This window comes from Zalophus californianus, chromosome 4 (genome assembly GCF_009762305.2).
Source record: "Zalophus californianus isolate mZalCal1 chromosome 4, mZalCal1.pri.v2, whole genome shotgun sequence".
Classification (NCBI taxonomy): domain Eukaryota; kingdom Metazoa; phylum Chordata; class Mammalia; order Carnivora; family Otariidae; genus Zalophus; species Zalophus californianus.
In genome coordinates, this window is record NC_045598.1 from 13202868 (window position 1) to 13220406 (window position 17539).

The following is a 17539-nucleotide window of genomic DNA, read 5'->3' on the forward strand; positions in this document are numbered from 1 at the left end:
CCCCGCATCGGGCTCCCTGCAACGAGGGAAGCCTGCTTCTCCCTCTCCCACGCCCCCTGCTTGTGTTCCCTCTCTCGCTGTGTCTCTCTCTGTCAAATAAATAAATAAAATCTTAAGAAGAAAAAACAACTAAGGTGGGAAAACAGAGGCACAGAGTCGTGATGTAACTTGCTCAAGGTCACACAGTTGGTCAGGGGAGGAACTGGGGTTCAGAGGAAGGTTCCAGTCTGTGCTCTGAGCACAGCTGTTTTTGGCGTCCATACTGTTCACAAAGGTGCTGACAGTGGGTCTGGAGAATGCACAGGGACAGGTCACCTGGAACACTAAAGGCCTTTCCCAGAGCTGGGGCAGGTGTGTTGACTCTAGATGGCTCTTCCCAGACCAGGATTGGGGGCCACCCCACACCCAGCTGCTAGCACTGTCCTGGGCCAAGGCAACCATTAAATGATACTGCAGTGGGCATGAGGGAGAGACCCTGCCCCCTTGCCCCCCAAGCTCACAGGTGGGTGAACAGTTGCTCCGTTCCTCATTCTCACTTTTCCAACACCACCACCAAGAACACATCTCCTTACATTGGCCATTAGCACAAGGAACAGATGGTGGAGGCTTTGGTTGAGAGTGACGTGTCCGTAAAATGCGCCAGTCTGCCAAGCCACTGTTCACTTCTGTTCACTTCTGTGGGCCTGTGTCCTCTGAGAAGGGGTGTGTGTGTGTGTGTGTGTGTGTGTGTGTGTGTGTGTGTGTGTGTTTGGCTGAGCACGATGTCTGTATGGTCTTAGCGGGAATCCAAGGTGCCCACTCCAGGAGCTCAAATGCAACAAGGCTTGGGGAGAGTTGTCAGGCATGTGGCCACCACCGCAACTCCTCCTTGGCAGGCTCAGCCGAGCCCCTGACAGTCTCAGCTCTGCTACTCACTTGCTTCTTATGTTTCTCCTATAAGTCCTTCCTCCCATCGGGGTCTCGCTCACAAACTAGGGGCACACAGGCCAAAGCCAGCCAGTAAACGAGTTCTGTGTGACCAACCGTGAAGGGTTTTTTTTTTAATTAAAATTTTTTAATTAAATCAATGGCAAACTTTTGAAAATTAGGAGATTGTACATCCATATCTTTATTTTTAGCTTTTCTTTAAAAAGTGGACAATGTGGCCTTTTTACCAGTTATTCCCAAATTACAGCAATCTATTGCCATCAGTGGTGGATGGAGTTACTGGAGGGAATCATTTCCCCATTCCCCATGGCCCACCTGCTTTCTATTGTCTGAAACTGTATCAGTTAGTATTCTTTTGGGCTACATATAACAAAAACCCAAAGTAAGTGTGTCTTCAACTAGATAAAAGTTTCTTTTTTTTTTCTGAGAGCCCGTGTAGCCTGTCCAGAGCATGTGGGCTGTTCCAGGCTGTTCCAGGTGTCAGGGATTCAGGCTCCTTCACTCCTGAAGCTCCACTGTGCATGGCCTCCATTTTCAAGGGCACCTCAGAGTCTAAGAAGGCTGCTCCAGCTCCAGCTCTAGGGACTACATTCCAGGCAGGAGGACCAGGAAGGGGAAGGAGAAGGACACACCCCCCTCCCTTAAGGATCCTTCAGGAAGTTGTACATACTACCGTTATTCCCGTCCCATTGGCCAGAATATAGTCACATGACCACACCTGCTCTGGGGGTGGCTGGGAAATGTAGTCTTTATTTAAGGCAGCCATGTGTGGGGCTATGAGGGATTCCATTACTATGGAAAGAGAGTAGCTGTTGAATTGTTTAACTTCCTTACACAGAAGGTAAGCCTGTGAAGAGGAGACTTTGTCTTTGACTTTATCTCTGAGCTTCTGTTACTTCATTGGTAATTTGCATACCATTGTTCATCTCATAAAGTCGGTCCAAGGAATTCACAAGGAAGTGATGGGTTGTAAACATGCCCAGCAAAATTTGTGGTGCTTAATGTCAGTTCAGCGGTTGTCAGCCACTTCCATTCTTCCCCCAGATGTCCACATGGTTCGCTCACTCCCCTCCTTCAGTCTCTGCTCAAGTGTCGCCTCCCCCTGACCACCCTGCAATTTAACATTTAAAATTTAAACCCCTACTTCCACCCCCAGCATGCTCTATCCCTGTCCTGTCTTTATTTCATACATCTATAACCACCGACATGCTATTTTTTTTAAGCTTGCTTTGTCTCTGGCCTGTCTCCCTCATCTAGAACATCAGCGTCATGAAGACTGATTTTTGTCTGTATTGTTCACAGCTGTACCCTGGCACCTCAGACAGGCCCTGACACATAGTAGGTACTCCGTAAACATACACTGAATGAAGGTGTGAATGAACAGATAGTTCTAGAATGTCTTCTCTGTGCGAGGCACGGCGCTGGGGTGAGAGACAGAGCAGGGAACAAGATACCTTCCAGTTTCCACGTCCCCGTGGCATCGAGCCCAAAACTGAACCCGCTAAGATAAACACCTATTACCTTGGATGGGGTCTCGGTGCCAGCAAGAGTCCGGGCGTTTTAATTTTGTTTTGACAAAGAAGCTGATGGGAGAGGCTGACTGGCTCCTCTGTCTCCCATCTGCCGGCAGCCCCAGGCGCCCTGGCCTGACCTTCCCCGTGCTCAGCCCCGCATGGCTCAGGACAGTAAAACATAATTGGCCTGCCCTACTTTTTAAGAGAACCCAGATTGAAGGATTGGGTTTTTTGGTGGGCTGACCTGTTTAAGGGCCTTAAGAGGAAGCTGGGAGTTTCAATTTTCCACTGCCAAAGGAAGGCTGTTTTTAGCTCAGCTTTGATGAAACAGCAGGAATCGGGTTTGGCCCTGGGTCACCCATTAGCTGACCTGGTTGGGATCAGCCCTCCCGCGAGGCCCCAGGCCCAGCTGCAGGTTTGCAGAGAAAGTTAAGGTTTGCTTTACTCAACCAGGGTAATTGATCCTGCTCTGAGCGACCCCAGGGCCATCCCAGAGGAAAGAGGGAACTGCGGGCCACTCTCTCATGTTTTGTCCTCTTGCTGGACTCTCGGAGCCTGACAGATCTGCACTCCGGCCCCAGCTCTTCCCGGCATCCACCGTGTGACCTACGACAAACTGCTTGGCCTGTCTGGGCCTCAGTTTCCTAATCTGCTAAGAGGTTTCTCATTTTGATCTCGCTGGGTGGTTGCAGGTCCTAAACGTTAGAACGTCGGCAGGCTGCCGTGTCCATCTCGGACTCTGAGGACATTTCCCCCAGTTGGCTCCCTGAGGGAGGCTGGCCTGATGGACAGCCACACCCGAGGGCCGGGCTGGCTCGGGCCCTGGCCGACGGAGCCTCTCTGAATTACAGTGCTTTGGTGTGCCGCCTGCTTGTCTCGGGGTCAAGAACCATGCCTCTGAGCCTCTTTTCTGATCCTTTTGTCAAACTGTGGTTGAAGAGATTCGGCTCTGGGCCACTCCGATCCCATAGTAGAGGGACTCGTGTGATGGGTTCTTGTTGGAGTCTGCTTCCAGGAAAAATGGGGTCCCTGCAGATGAAGGGGTCTGCTCTCGGTCCCCAGAAGGCACAGCCCGGCCGTGTGCTGCCTCACCAGCAGGAGGCCGGGAGCCAAACCCATTGCTCTAGAGCCTTCGTCGGCTGCCTTGTTTTCTTCAGAGCACTCACCCTGCTCCTCCCTCACCCCTCTTTCCAGTCTGCAGGAGTTTGCTTCTGCCCTGCCCCTGGCCGGTGACCTCGCAGAAGCCTGTGGCACTCACTCGCACCTCAAAAGGCAATGAGCATGGGGCTTCAGGGCATTGACTCTGGGGCCCCGTTGTCAGGATGCGAGCCCCAGCTGACATCCCCCGGCTGGGTGAGCGTCAACAAGTTCTAAACAACATCCCCATGCCTCAGTTTCCTTATCTGTGAAATTGGGATGATGCTACTAATACCTACCTCACGGGGTTGTTGTGAGGATTGAGCTTTACAGATGGGGAAACTGAGGCACAGATACTGACTAACTTGTCCCACATCACTCAACTTCAGCATGATAAAACCGGGAGTACCGGGCACACAGGAAACTCTATTATTACTATTACTATTATTATCTTATTTCAGAGGGCTTCTGTGAGGGTTGAAAGAGATCGGTGTTCAAAGTGGCCAGCACTGGGTCTTACACATAGTAGGTGCTCAATGAACCACTGATGTGCAGAGATGGACGAGGCATGCATGGTCGCCTAGGATCCCTCAGTCCCTAGGGTGCGGCTGTGTTCATTAAACAAGACCAGAGGGATCACTGGTGCCAGACAATGCACAGAGCCCTGGAATGGCCACCTTCCACACCTTCCCGCTCCTGCTGAGGGCCGACTTGATTCCCAAGACGCTCGGGGTCCTCCTGATGCCGACTCTCACCACCATCAAGTAGCGAGGCAAAGACAGAGAGGCAGAGATTTCTGCTAAAAAGTGGAGGATTCACAGGGATAGAAAGGAGGCAGTGGGTACAACCATGTGCCCCAGCCTTCTCTCTCACTTCTAGCTGCTCGTCACCCCTCTTCCTTTGTCTGAGGTCCCTTTGGCCCACTGCCTGGTTTCTGGTTCCCCACCGTCCAGTGTCTTTCCAGGAGGCACCTGTCCCATGCCCTGTGCCTGCTGGCCCTGGGAGGGCGTGGGGGGAAGACAGGTGGAAAGAACATCCAGAACCTTTTGGCCCTCTCACCTCTGCCTGCCTCCCCAGCCAGACCCTGCGCTGAGCCTGCTGACCATGAGAAACGGATCAATCAGGACTTGGAGGAAGAAGTGGTTTCCATGGCAGCAGCAAGAGGCTGGGGAGGAGAGGCCAGGCAAGGAAGGGGAGGGAGAGTGGCGAGGAGGGTCAGAAGGGGAGGGCTGGGGAGGAGCAGGCAGCTGACCAAAGAGTCAGGAAAATGGGGTGGACAGAGCAGGAGGGAGGTTGGGAGTGGGCTTCTGGCTGAAGCTCCCGGTAGCAGCCAGGATGCTTCCGGCTGCTACCGGAATGGATGGTGCAGTGGCCCCCCTCCATCTTCCACCAACTGGGCGTCAAGGAGGCCATAGCGGCAGGGGCCAGTAAGCCCGGGATCTGTCAGCATCCAGGGTCCCCGTTACTAACTTCCCAGGTATGGGTGGTCTAGGGATCCCAGGCCAGGCTCTGTGGACTTTTGTTTGAGAATGCATCACTGGAAGATAAAATCTGATTCCTGAGAGGCCTTTTCCCACCTTGGAAACAGGTCACTTCCAGTGTGCTCGCTGGGAAATCACAGCTGCCATCTCTGGAGCACTCCTCTGGGCAGGAATGAGGGGCCTTCCATGGTGAGCCCCTTTGAGCCTCAGAACAAAGGCTCCCTACAGCCCAGATGCAAAAGAGGGTAGTGACCTGTCTGAAGTCACACAGACCTAGAGGCCTGAGCTGGACTGGCATGAGCGCCCAGCACCTTGCCGTCTAAGAGGAAGGGAATGAAATTCTAGAATGTAGGAGACTGTGGCTCAGGGGTGGGCCAGTGGGAGATAAGCCCCTTCCCTCGGAAAGGGAATGCAGGGGCCGAATGGGGTCTCATCCGGGTCCTCCGCATCCGCTGTCGCTAGAAGGAGGGGCTGACCAGAGATCCAGAGCCACTTGGGTCTCACTTATACCCCCTTAAATGCTCACGGCCAGAATTGCCAACGCACAAAGTCTGGGACCAAGCAGGGCCTGAGGTGGGTCCAGACTCCCCAGACTGTGGAGGGAAGTGGGGGGCAGGGCAGGAGGGGACTGGAACGTTCTGGAACTTCTCTCACTCCTTTGCCACCCCTCCCCATCATCCCTCCCTAGCAGCCCTGCATTGGATTGGAAGCCACAGATGTTTTGCACCCACTGAGAGGTTTTATGATGGAAACCATTTTCAGATTGAAAGGGGGGTGAAAATTGCTAATGGCTTTTCAAAGGCTCTGGGAAAGAAAAAAAAAAAAGAGTTCAGGCAGTTTCTGGAAAGAAAGGGGAAAACACACAAGGAAGAAGGTAATGAAATTCTTGGTGCCAAGGGAGGGGCTAGGCCCTTGGCCAAGGGGCTTTTCTGGCAGCCCCAGACCCCCTGCCCAGAGCTCCCTCTCCCCCCCCCCACCTGGTCCCTGAGCCCTCCAGTTCAAGACAGCCTGTTCACTCCTAAGTGGTGCCACTCAAATGTTCTCAGGGGAGCCCACCACATTTAGGTTTGCCAGACCCTTGACTGGCTCCCCAGTGTGTATGGGGGCGAGTGGCTGGAAGGGGATGGGGGCAGCTGTGGGCTTCTGGCCCCAAGGAGCAATTCTGACGCGTCCTTCTGCTTGGTTGGGGGCAGGAGAAGTTGGACCCAAACTCTCCAGTTTTGTGTTGTGAAAAGAACACCAGGCAGTTCGGGCTCGTGGAGCTCCCAACTCACTGAGGCTTCTGGCTCGAAGCAACCACAGTTCAGGAGCTGATCCTCTGGGCCCTGAGTGAGGGGTCTGTAATGTTATTACAATCCTCCAGCCACCATGCAGGGGGCTGTCTGTGGCCTGTTGCCCAGGTCCCTCTCTGGATCAGCTAACACAGGTAGCCTTGCCTGTGTTGCCTATCCTTGATCTGCCGCTGACTGCTGTCTGGCCTAGGGCAGATCTCTCCTCTCTAGTTTTATCATTTGTCAGATAGAAGGTGACCAGCAGCCTGATTTGCCCGGAGCTGAAGGGTTTCTAGAGCAAGGGAATGTCAGTGCTAAAACGGGCAAAGTCTTGGACGAACCAGGACTAGTTGGTCACCCTAGTTAAGTGACCAGGCTGGATTGGGAAATCTGATATTAAAGGAGCAAGCTCCCAGCCTCCTCCACATACATCCGTGCACGCAGGACGAGTCCCTCAGCTTAAGGGAGAGTCTCCTTCCTCCACCAGCGTCTCTGCGTATGCAGTCCCCATGGCTCCACACCTGCCCAGGGACAACATTTCCCCCGTCTGCTCCTGTCAAAGGCTCGCTGGAGGAGAAACTCCAGGAATTAACCAAAAGGAGGTGAGGGAATTGTTTCTGGGTTTCAGAATGTTCCATCCCCATCCCTTTGGGGTTGAAACCTCTCTCCCCAGGCAGCTTCCCTAGGACTGTATTGAGGATGGGTGGCTCAGAGCTTAACACTTCCGGCGACATTAGCCAAGTTCCCACCGAGTAGAACAAGACCCCACTTGCCCTTGATCTCAGTCTAGGGTCTGGGCTCCACTTTCCGGGGTGAGCTTGAGCTTAGTCTCACCCCCAGGGGACCAGAAAAGATTGAGAATGCATCATCTCTTTCAGAAGCTGGAAGACAGGGAGCAGGTGCAGGGTCTGGCTCAGGAGGGCAGAGAGAGATTCAGCACCGAGTCAGAGCAGAGTGAGAGGGATGGAGGCCATGCTCCGTGTGTGGCCAGCTTTTTGGCAGTCCCTGCTGGTTTAAAGAGCCATGTGGAGTGGCAAAATCTCTCCTCCAATAATTTCTACTCAACAGTACTCACGAGAAACACACATGTGTCAAGGCCTTCCAAGCTCTACATCTGATATTTGGGGTTTGGTGAAGCCAAGGGGAGGGGACCACCTAGTGTGTCTGGTGGGGAAGGGCAGGGTCAAACAGATGGATGGACCTACAGGGGAGGGAGAAGGACTGAGAACCCGAGATTGGGGTTTGCTGGTCAGTAGCAACAACATCACCTGGGAGCTTATTAGAAGTTCTCAGGCCCTGAGCAGACCTACTAGAATCTGCGTGTCAACCAGACCCTGGAGGATTGAGTACATTGAAGTTTGAGGTCTGTACCCCTGCACCCTCCCAGAGTCTCCAGTAGAGGCTCCCATCCCAAAACAAGGCCCTTTCTCACCTGTCCCTGGCTGCTTTCCCAGGTCTGCCAGTTGCCACAAATTCTATCCCCAGTAGCCAGTCCATTTCCTAGTCCTGCGGGGTTCATGCCACCAGGGCTGTGAGGGGAACGTCAGAAGCAGTGAGGGCAGCTGGGAAGGGGGAGCAGCCGGAGCTGGCTGAGCAGGTGCACACCTGGGCCGCTGGGCCAAGCAGACCTGAGCTGCCCACGGGCTCCGAGCCAGGCTCTGCAAATGGCCTCAGGTGTGAGGGGAGGGGCGGGGCCAATTGCTGCCCCGCCTTTCCCAGAGCGCAGCAAACCTTCTCCAAGTGTCCTATTAGGAAACATGCCAATAGTACCCATGGCAGCCAGAGAGTTTATGGCCATTTTTATTAGCCCTGCCCCAAGGCTCCGTAAAGATGGAGCGGGCATTCTACAGTAGTTACCCCAGCATTGCGGGAGCACGACCCTGAACTTGAAGAGTAAGCAGGTGTTTAAGGGAGGGAGAGAAAAGGTCTGGGCCTTGGGGGCTGTGCAGCCAATCTGGGAGGCATGGCAGGTGCATGAACAGTAAAACTTCATTACTTCCCACTTGAGATCTTTCCAGCAGGGATGACAGGGAGCAGAGCGGAGGCAGGCACTAGGCTAAAAAGATTGCAGGGGGTGTGTTTAACCTACTTGCAAGAGGGAACTATTTCCCAGCCCCCACAAGCTCCGTTTCCATGCAAACAATTGTTACACAAATGAAAAGGATCTCTCCTCTCTTCATTAAAGCAAAGCCTCTAAGGACCAATCGCTACCTGAATCTTCTCCATTAGCCCAGAATGAGATACTGTGTATATAAATGAAGACATCTGAATTACAAAATACTTTTTAAATAGGGTAGATTATAAAAGTTTGGTCCTGACAAGTCTTCTTATTTAAATGTTGAATTTTGGCAAAAGATGTGAAGCCACACGCCCCTTTCTTCCCTCCATCCTTTCCTCCTTCCTTTCTGGGTCCAGATCAGAGATGGTCTCAGTCTCACTGAGTTTGGGCTTGATCCTCCAGTGGATGGAAGCCCAGGGAAGGTTCGAAGTTGAAAAGGACCCTCCAGATCGCACTGTGGTAAGATCACTCCGGCAGCAGGGTAGGGAGGGGATGACCTAGAGGGGCCTCCGGCAGGGAGAGGTGGCAAGAAGAAATACAGGTGGAGAGGTTTTGGGCAGAACAGAGTGGGCAGAGGAGAGAGAAGGAAAAGAGCAGGTGTCTGTCACCCCTCCTGCAACTTCCTCTCTCCTGAGAGAAGATTAGAAGGAAAGAGGGTCAGAAGCATCTACGCAAATGCCATGCATACTTTTCTCATAGAGGAAATCACTTTACCTGAAATCCTAGGAAACGTGATCTACAGGAACAGAAAGCAGATCAGTGGTTGCCTGGGGTTGGGGGCCGGGGGATTACAAATGGACCCGGGAAACTTGGGGCGAGGGGGTGACAGATACGTTCATTATCTTGATTGTGGCAATGGGTTTCAATGGTGTCTCCATATGTCAAAAGCCATCAAATGTGTAAACTTTGTGCACAGTTTATTGTTTGTCAATCATAGCTCAATAAAGTTATAAACAACAACAAAAATTTTTTAAGAGGCAAGGGTCGCAGGAGACCCCTATGAAATAGAGGTGCCATCAGACCTAACACATTGCACTAGCTCTAAGACCTGGCAGGAGGAGACTGATGTTCGTCATGATGACTGTGATCCTAGGCCAACTTAACGGATGTCCAGCCGACTTCTTCCAAGAAATGGGGAGACATATAGGCAGACTGGATAGAAAGGATGTTTTGTAGCGTTACAGTGTTGCTATTGAAAAGTGTTGCCCTGTCTTCTTGGCTACATACTCCACACTGCAGTCAGTGCCTGGTATCTCCTCGGCACTTAATAGTTTGTTTAAAAATGTAATTGTGTAACAGCATAGGGGGAAGATTCTGACAAGCGCCTACCCCACACCAGGCTCTGTTCTGAGTGTACTTGTCTTGTTCATTCATTTAGGCTTCTGATATCCGCACATGTCACTCACCGGATCACCTGATTCCCTAACGATAGAGCAAGGGAAACTCAAAGATGCCTTCTGTGTCCTCCCTCTCCTGTCCCCTGTTCCCAAGTCCACCACCTCCATTCTGTGTGAATCTGGGACTCTTCCCAATGGAGAGGCAAAGCCACGAAAGGAGAGGTGAGCGGAGGCTGTAAAGTCGGGTCAGGTGTGGAGAATGTGAACGCAACTCTCTCAGGGGACTGCAGTCAGCAGAATTAAGGGGGCCCACCAGAAGGTGGAGGAAGGGAATTTAGGAAAATAAAAGGCCATCCTGTTTCTCTCAGCAGGGAGGAAGCAGATGGCTCTCATTACCTGGATAGTGGTGGGGCTCAGAATAGAAATACGCTCTAGAGCAGTGGGGGCGAATTCCGGTACCAGAGCGCTCAAACTCACCTGCGAGTTGGTGAAGGAACATCCTAGGAGCTGATGCCTGGACAAAGGCACAGGGGCAGGAACCAAGTCCTTGGCATCTCTGTATCAGCCCCTCACCCCCAAGACTCAGCATGGGGCATGGCGCAGAGTAGGCCTACACACTTGTGCTGGCCCTGGGCCTGCAAGAAGCCCCAGTGACCAGCCCTTGCACGGCCTAACCTGAGCCACAGGGGCCATGTGGACATCCGATGGTGCCCCCCACTATCTCTGCGTTCAGTTTTTCAGAAACACAATTACATGCCCTTCAGAGCTGCTGTCAGTGTTGGTAAACTCCAGCCACTAAACTACATTACACTGATTTTGCCAGAAACCTTTGCAGTTATTAATAGTTTATTGATCGGAGCCTATTGCTGATGAGAGTTGGTCTTCTTGCCCCAGCCCCCTCAGGGTCCTGCTATCTGTGCAAGGCCTTTTATCCAGCAAGCAGATCAATGCCACTCAGATCTAGGGAGAGATCTCGGGGCCACTTAATCCACTTTAGAAGGCTACCACTGAGCTCACAAGCTCAGATGAGGTGTTTGGTCCAAAGCAAAGCTGTGCCCTGGAAACTGTTGGGTCTGCAGGTAAGAATGAGTCTCTGCACCTGCTTTCCAGCACAGAGGGAGACAGCATTCTCCGTGCTCACTCCACAGCCTCCTGGAAGGTTGCTGCCCATGTACTGAATGTTGATTGAGTACCTACCATGATGGCAAGCACCACACATGGTCTTGGGACATGCTGGTAAACCAGACAGGGGCAGACCCGCCTTCCCAGAGCTTACGGTGTGTGGCAGGGGAGGAGGGTGTTCGAGAGTCACGGACATAAGTCGTCAAGTAACAGTTCAGACAAGTACTGCTGTATCAGTTGGCTACTGCTGCATAACGAGCCATCCCAAACCTGGATGGTTTAAAGCAATGTCCATGAATTATTGCTCATGAGTCTAGGGGTTGGCTAGGCTCACTCCTGTGTTTGACCTTGACTGGCATGGCTGGGCCAGCTGGGCCCTCTCTCCATGTCTGTGTGCTCTTGTCCAAATCAGAGGCTTGTTCTCAGGGAGGAAGCGGAGAGAAAGCAGGAGTGAGAGGGGGAAGAGAGTGGCAGGCGGGTACAGAGAGAGAGAGAGAGAGTTCTTTTGAGACTTTGGCTTGGAATTTGCACACCATCATTCTTACAAATCCTATTGGTCAAAACAAGTCACAAAGCCAAGAATGGGAAAGAGATTCCACCCTTAGATGGGAGGAACTGTAAGGCAATTGGACAGAGGCATGGATGCAGGGAGGCTATTAAGCAGGGCCATCAATGCCATCCAACCACCACACTCACCTGGTCCAGGTGGTCACTAAGAAAGTGACCATTCTTTTGTAACTTGAAGGATGCAGCCAGGGGAAGAAAATACAACATTCCCTGGAACAGAATATTGCAAGCAAAAGTGCTGAGTCAAAGAGGGCACTGGGCTAAATGCAACCTGTGTCACCTCTGAGGTGTCCTGGATGGGATTCTGGAACAGAAAAGGGACATTAGTGGAACAACTGGGGAAATCCAGAAAGAGTCTGGACTTGAGTTAATAGTGATGTATCAGTGTTGGCTTCTTCGTCTGACAACTGTACCATGTTCACAAGGGAAGTTGGGTGAGAGATGTATGGGAATGCTCTATTCTCTGTGCAACTTTTCTGTAAATCTAAAATGATTCCAAAATTAAGTTTATCTTTTAAGAAGGCACTTGGCAATGAGAGGAATGGAAAGAACACCGTTGTAGCTGGAGGAGGGCAAGGCTAAGAGGTGCTGGAGATGTGGCAGGAAGCAACCAGGTTGGCCAAGATAAGGACTCCGGCCTCAATCTTTAAGAGCAGAGAGAAGTCTCTACAGGGCTTTAGCAAGAAGTGCCATCAGTTCTATTTGTATTTGAAAAGATCTGGGTTCCACCTGCAGGATGGATCCAGAGGGAGATTAGCAGGGGCAGGAAAACCAGTCAACATTCTGCCCCACATTCCAGGTGAGAAAAGGTCTGGGGGCGGGGGCGGGGGAGGAGGGAAGTGGATATAGTGCAGGATGTATTTAGGAAGCGGAGCACCCAGGACTTGGCCACTGAATGTGGTCGGGGAGCTGGAGCATGGTGCCCACGAGCAGGTCTGGGACCACTGGTGGAGCTAGGGAGCCCAGTTAAGGAACACCTAGGTCTGTACAGAGTCCTAAGGGGGGAAGCTGTCTTCTTCACAAGTCACCAATCCAAGCGTCCCCTGAGCCACCTTCTATCACCTGCGCTGTGTCACCTACACGAGTTGCCCAAACATACTGCTTATGTTACTGTCCCCTGAGCATGTCATCAGTGTAGCAATGGCCTAAACATGTCACCTGTGTTGCTGTCACCTAAACACCTCTGCGTGTATCACCCACATGGCAGTTACCTGCACGTTTCCACCTGGGTGCCAACCCTGTCACCATTACCTCATTACATCACCTGGGTGGCTATCAGCTACACGTGTCTCCTGAGCCTGTTTCTGTAGGGGGGCATGTCGCCTGCGCACATGTCACCTGCACAAGTCACTTACCGTATAACTGATACCTACGACTGTCACCTAAATATGTCACTCTAGGCGACTGTCACTCAGCAACAGTGCCCGGTAGAGGGGCTGTTTTTCCAGTCTAGCTGAGTTACAAGCAAAGAAAATAGCTCCTGAGGGGAGCCAGTCCCCTGCTGTTCCCACTGACAGGGTGCTCCCCTGAGGGTGGGGAAGGGAGGAAAGCAGCCTCTTCCCCACAAAGTTTCCCTGATGAAAATCTCCCGTTCTCCCAGTCCTTTTATGACAGTCGGTAGACCAGATGTCAACCTCTGCGTATTCTATGTAAATGAAGGTGTTTGTTTATGCTAATGTGTGCTGGCTCTGCTCTGAGCCAGCAGCAGTAGAACCCAGGCTGAGAGCCCAGGTGTGGGGAGCACTGAGTCAGGAGGGAGGTGGGGGGCACCGAGTCAGGAGGGAACGGAGCTGGGAGACAAAGATGGGGGCAGTGGACATGAGAAAAGAGAGTGAATCTGAGGTTGGAGAGCACAGCAGAAGCTAATGGGAGGGGGTGGCTTAGCTGAGTAGAGAGCCAACGTATCCATGAGGAGGTGGGAACAGAGAGCTAGATCGAAGGAACCTCCCTCCTCGGGGTGGCAGGGTGGGACGCACACCCAGAGCCTGTGCCCTTCACCACCGCCCTCTCCTTCCCCTACTGCGCTCTCTGATCGGAATAAAGGGCCGGTGTGGTGGACAGGGCTTCATGACCGTGACTGTGACTGTGAGCTTCTTCCTGTTTTGTGCTGCAGTGTTACAACCGGAGACCCAAACACAGAGACCCCATTGCCTCTAAGTTGTGGCCAGAAGAGGCTCCCCTTTGGCAACGTGATTAGGCCCAGAGAAGGTTGGAACTTGCCAGAGGACCCAGAGATTTCCCTGATGCAGCAGTGGCCTGGCCTCCATCCCTCCAGGCCACAGCTCCTTCCTGAGGACCCCAGGCAGAACCAGCTGCTCCCTGCTTTGTGCTCGGAAAGGCTCACCCTTTGAAGGATCGGGAGTGCTGATCCGCTGGGACAGGGGCTCCTCGGAGATGAGAAGTTTACTGTTTCTTCTCAAGCCCCCAAGGCTGGACCCAAAGGGACAGCAAGGCAGTTGCCTAAAGGGGAATTTAAATTCCCATCCTGGCTCTTATTAGCCATATTGGTGGTGGTGGGTGGGGGGACGTCTGTGCCCCCTCTAGAGCCTCAGTTTCCATGTTTAGGAGATGGGAATAGTGATCCGATGTGTAGGGCAGAATGAGGTGACGCACTAGGGCACAGCTTTGAGCCTGTGCCACACATCAGGTGCCTCTTACCCCGGTCATACCCGGGGTCCTCTAGGTGCGGGCACCGTTACCATCTGCAGCTCACGGGAACTGAAAGGAGCGCAGACATAACTCCGGTTGGACTCACAGTCCCCACATCCTCACCCCCTGAAGCATCGCACACAGGGCCTTGCATTCAGTCGGTGCTCCATAAATGTTGCTGCCCGCCCCCCCCCCCCCCCATAGCACAGGAGCATGTAGTCGATCCAGAATCATCTGTTGAACAAAGGCTGAACAGTGGGGCTTGGAGGTTGTTTTCAGGGTGATGGGGGGACTGCGCCTTCCAGGGCCCTATGAAGGGCTTTCATCCCGCCCCTCTGCTTCCCCCCAGGCTGCCCGAGGTCCGCGTCTCAGACAACGGTCCCTACGAATGCCACGTGGGCATCTACGACCGTGCCACAAGAGAGAAGGTGGTCCTAGCATCGGGCAACATCTTCCTCAATGTCATGGGTGAGTGCAGGGCCCCTGACCCCAGGGCCCCAGGGTGGAGCTGTGTGCGTGTGGGTGCGCCATGCACAGAGGAGCTGTCTTGGGAACCACCTGCCAAAATGTCTGCTGGGAGGCCATGAACCCTCTTCTTTCCCACTCTTACCTCCAAGGAGGGAGGAGACTGGCCCTGCCGAGGTAGGACAGTTGTGGCCTTACCACTCAAGGATTTCCTTCCAGGAAGCCCTTCTCCTCCCAGCACTGATACCTAACCTCGGGAAGGCAGGGCCGGGCCTTGCCTCTGGATCCTCATGGCCTGGGCACTTTGGAGGGGCTCTGACACCTTGACTGGGACAAATGAGCTGACAGAGGAATGAGGGCTTCCCAGGGGGGCAGCAGACCTCAGTGTCCACTTCTGTAAGGCAGGGGTGGGATGCAGGACCCCCAGCTCTGGGTCCTGTGACCCAGTGAGGACACAGGGAGGGAGGTGCTGGGCAGTACGGAGGCGGCTGTGGGAGCACCTTTCCAGGCTGAAGCCAAGAGGCACGTTCATAGAAGTGCCAGTGGGAACAGTGCAGTGGGGGGGGGGGGGGGCAGGACAATCTGGGAGCCTCCCTGGGGGAGGTGATGCATATGGGCTGCAGAGAGTGATTCTGACCCTGAATCTCCCCCGGCCTTTCCTGGGACGTGGAAGCATCAAGTGATCGGTAAGAACGTGCACTGGACTTGGTGTCAGAGCGTCCTGGGGTCTGACCCTGTGTCTGTGCCTCCATTTCTCCATCTGCAAGGTGGGGATAGTAATGCTAGTCCCTGTCTCTGGCTGGGTGTGTCCCCGCCCCAGCCTCGGTTTCTCCATTTGTCAAACAAGGGCCTTGCCCCCAGCGGTCTCAGCAGCCTCTGTCGGTGCTGACGTTCTCCTCAGGCACATTCTCCAATTCTGCTGCCAGAATTCTAGGGACTTGGCCCCGACTCTGGCTCCAGCGTTCTCTGATTTTCTTATCAAATGATATTTACCAGGGAAACAAAGCTTGTCGTAGTCAGGCAATCAATGAAAGCATAAAGGCCCCATGGAAAGCCACCGCTTCTAGGGAAATTGAAAACCTCCAAAGGCCAGACCTCCGGAGGGACATTGATTCCCGCAGTGGGAGCACATGGTGTGTTCTGGCTTCGTGGCTTCCTGGGGGATGGGCCGCGGCGGGGAGGTGGCTGTGCCAGGAAAACCCCTCTCTTGCAGTCCTGCCCTCACTGAAGGAGCCTTGTTGGTGCCGGGCCCTGGGCTGGTCAGCCCAGGGAATCTGGTGAAGAACGAAACTCAGTGTGCACCATCGAGGGGCTCCGAGTCTGATGAGGGGCATGTACATAATCATCCATCCGTCAGATATTTCTTGAGCACCTACTATGCGCTAGGTAATGGACACACTCCTTCAATAGGACAAGGTTCTTGGGCAGTTGTATCCAGTGCATGAGCCAAGCATAAAACATGCGTAGATGCCTAAGAGAGAACTGTGGACGGTGCCAAACCTTGGGCAGAAAATCAGACAAGTAATAGGATAGAGTGGCTGCAGGTGGGGTGGCAGCTAGTTTAGGGGGAGGACCCAAGGAGGGTCCCTTGGAGGCTTCTGGCTGTGCTTTCCATGTTATGTCATTCAGTCCTCACAACCCACCCGAGGGTAGGCACTAGTATTATTGGTCCCTTTCTGCAGGCACAGATATGGAGGGACAGAGAAAGCAAGCAGCCTACCTAAGGTCACACAGCCAGGATCAAGAAATCGTCCTGTGATGGCAGTCCAGTTTTGGGGCCGGAAGCCAGCCATCTTGCCTCTCACACTGGCTGTTGCACCCCTGGAAACTGTAGAGACACTCCAGCTGAGGCTTCTCTCTATGTGAGCAAGGACAGAGTCCTCAAAAGCCCCCTCCTCCAGGAGGCCCGCACTTTCCTTAATTCACCAAAGCTCCCTGAGCAGGTTGCTCTCCCTCCATGGCCTGTCTTCTCCTCCACACATCAGGAGGATGTGTAACCAGATGCTCCTAAGCCCCCTCCTAGCTCTGACATCTGTTAAGTCCGTCATCCCACCTGCTAAGCAAGGAACCTAAGGTGCAGAGAGATCTTTTGGGACACACCAGAACTGCTCAGCTGGCCTGATGGTCCTGGCTGAGCAAGGCAGGGTGCTCCTGGCAGGTGTGGCTTCTCTCTAGGCCCCTGGCATGGCCGGTGGAGACTTTTCTCCTCCGGTCTCGCTGTCTGGGCAGCAAGGAATTGTGAACCTCTGGGCTCCTGCCGACAGAAGGTGGCAGCCGTGTGGGATGGGGCAGACAGCTGACAGCCGATGAGATCCCAGTTACTGAGCAGGAGGCTGAGGCTGTTGGGGAGACCGGGGAGGGGCAGGACCGCCCAGTGGCCCCAGACTCAGGGAACGGCTCTGACCTCTGGAAATTCAGGGTATCCGTGGGTAGGATTCTTACTGAAATAGCACTCACCTACCTTGGTCGATCCTCTGACGGACCCACTGCATAGAGGTCATTGTGCTTGCTCTTGGTGATCCTGGCCCAGCTGTTTGCTGATGGGGCAGGTCCCCCCAGGCTCGCTAAGGCTGTAGCTGAGCCAACAACACAGCCACTGTCCGTCCCCAGCCTGTGCCTACAGTGCATGAGCTTCTGGCTTCATGTGCATTATCTTACGGAATCCTGGCGACAGCCCTGTGAGCCGGGAGATGTTATAATCCCTGTTATACAACATTAGGACACACAGGTTTTAGGCTGAATCCCAGATCCATTATTGTGTTCATTAGCCTCTCTGGCCCTCAGTTTTCCATCTATAAAATAGGGACAAGGGTGGCTACCCCCTAGAGTAGTTGTAAGGTTTTGGGGTTTGTTTTTTTTTGATTTAAAGAAGTTTGCAGGGCTCCTGGGTGGCTCAGTCAGTTAGGTGTCCAACTCTGAGCTTTGGCTCAGGTCATGATCTCAGGGTTGTGGGAGCCTCGAATCCGGCTCTGTGCTCAGCAGTGAGTCTGCTGGAGATTCTCTCCCTCTG

The 17539-nt window shown here is 53.3% G+C and overlaps 1 protein-coding gene across 2 annotated transcripts in view; it reads left to right on the forward strand.

Annotated features, from left to right (window-relative positions):
- The window catches only part of IGSF21 (immunoglobin superfamily member 21), a 228949-nt gene that overhangs the window by 175799 nt on the left and 35611 nt on the right, over positions 1–17539 (forward strand). For both annotated transcript variants that reach the window (XM_027619248.2, XM_027619239.2), the window contains one exon: positions 14414–14532. In XM_027619248.2, coding sequence (XP_027475049.2) covers positions 14414–14532 — 119 coding nt within the window. The remainder of the gene's footprint in view (positions 1–14413; positions 14533–17539) is intronic.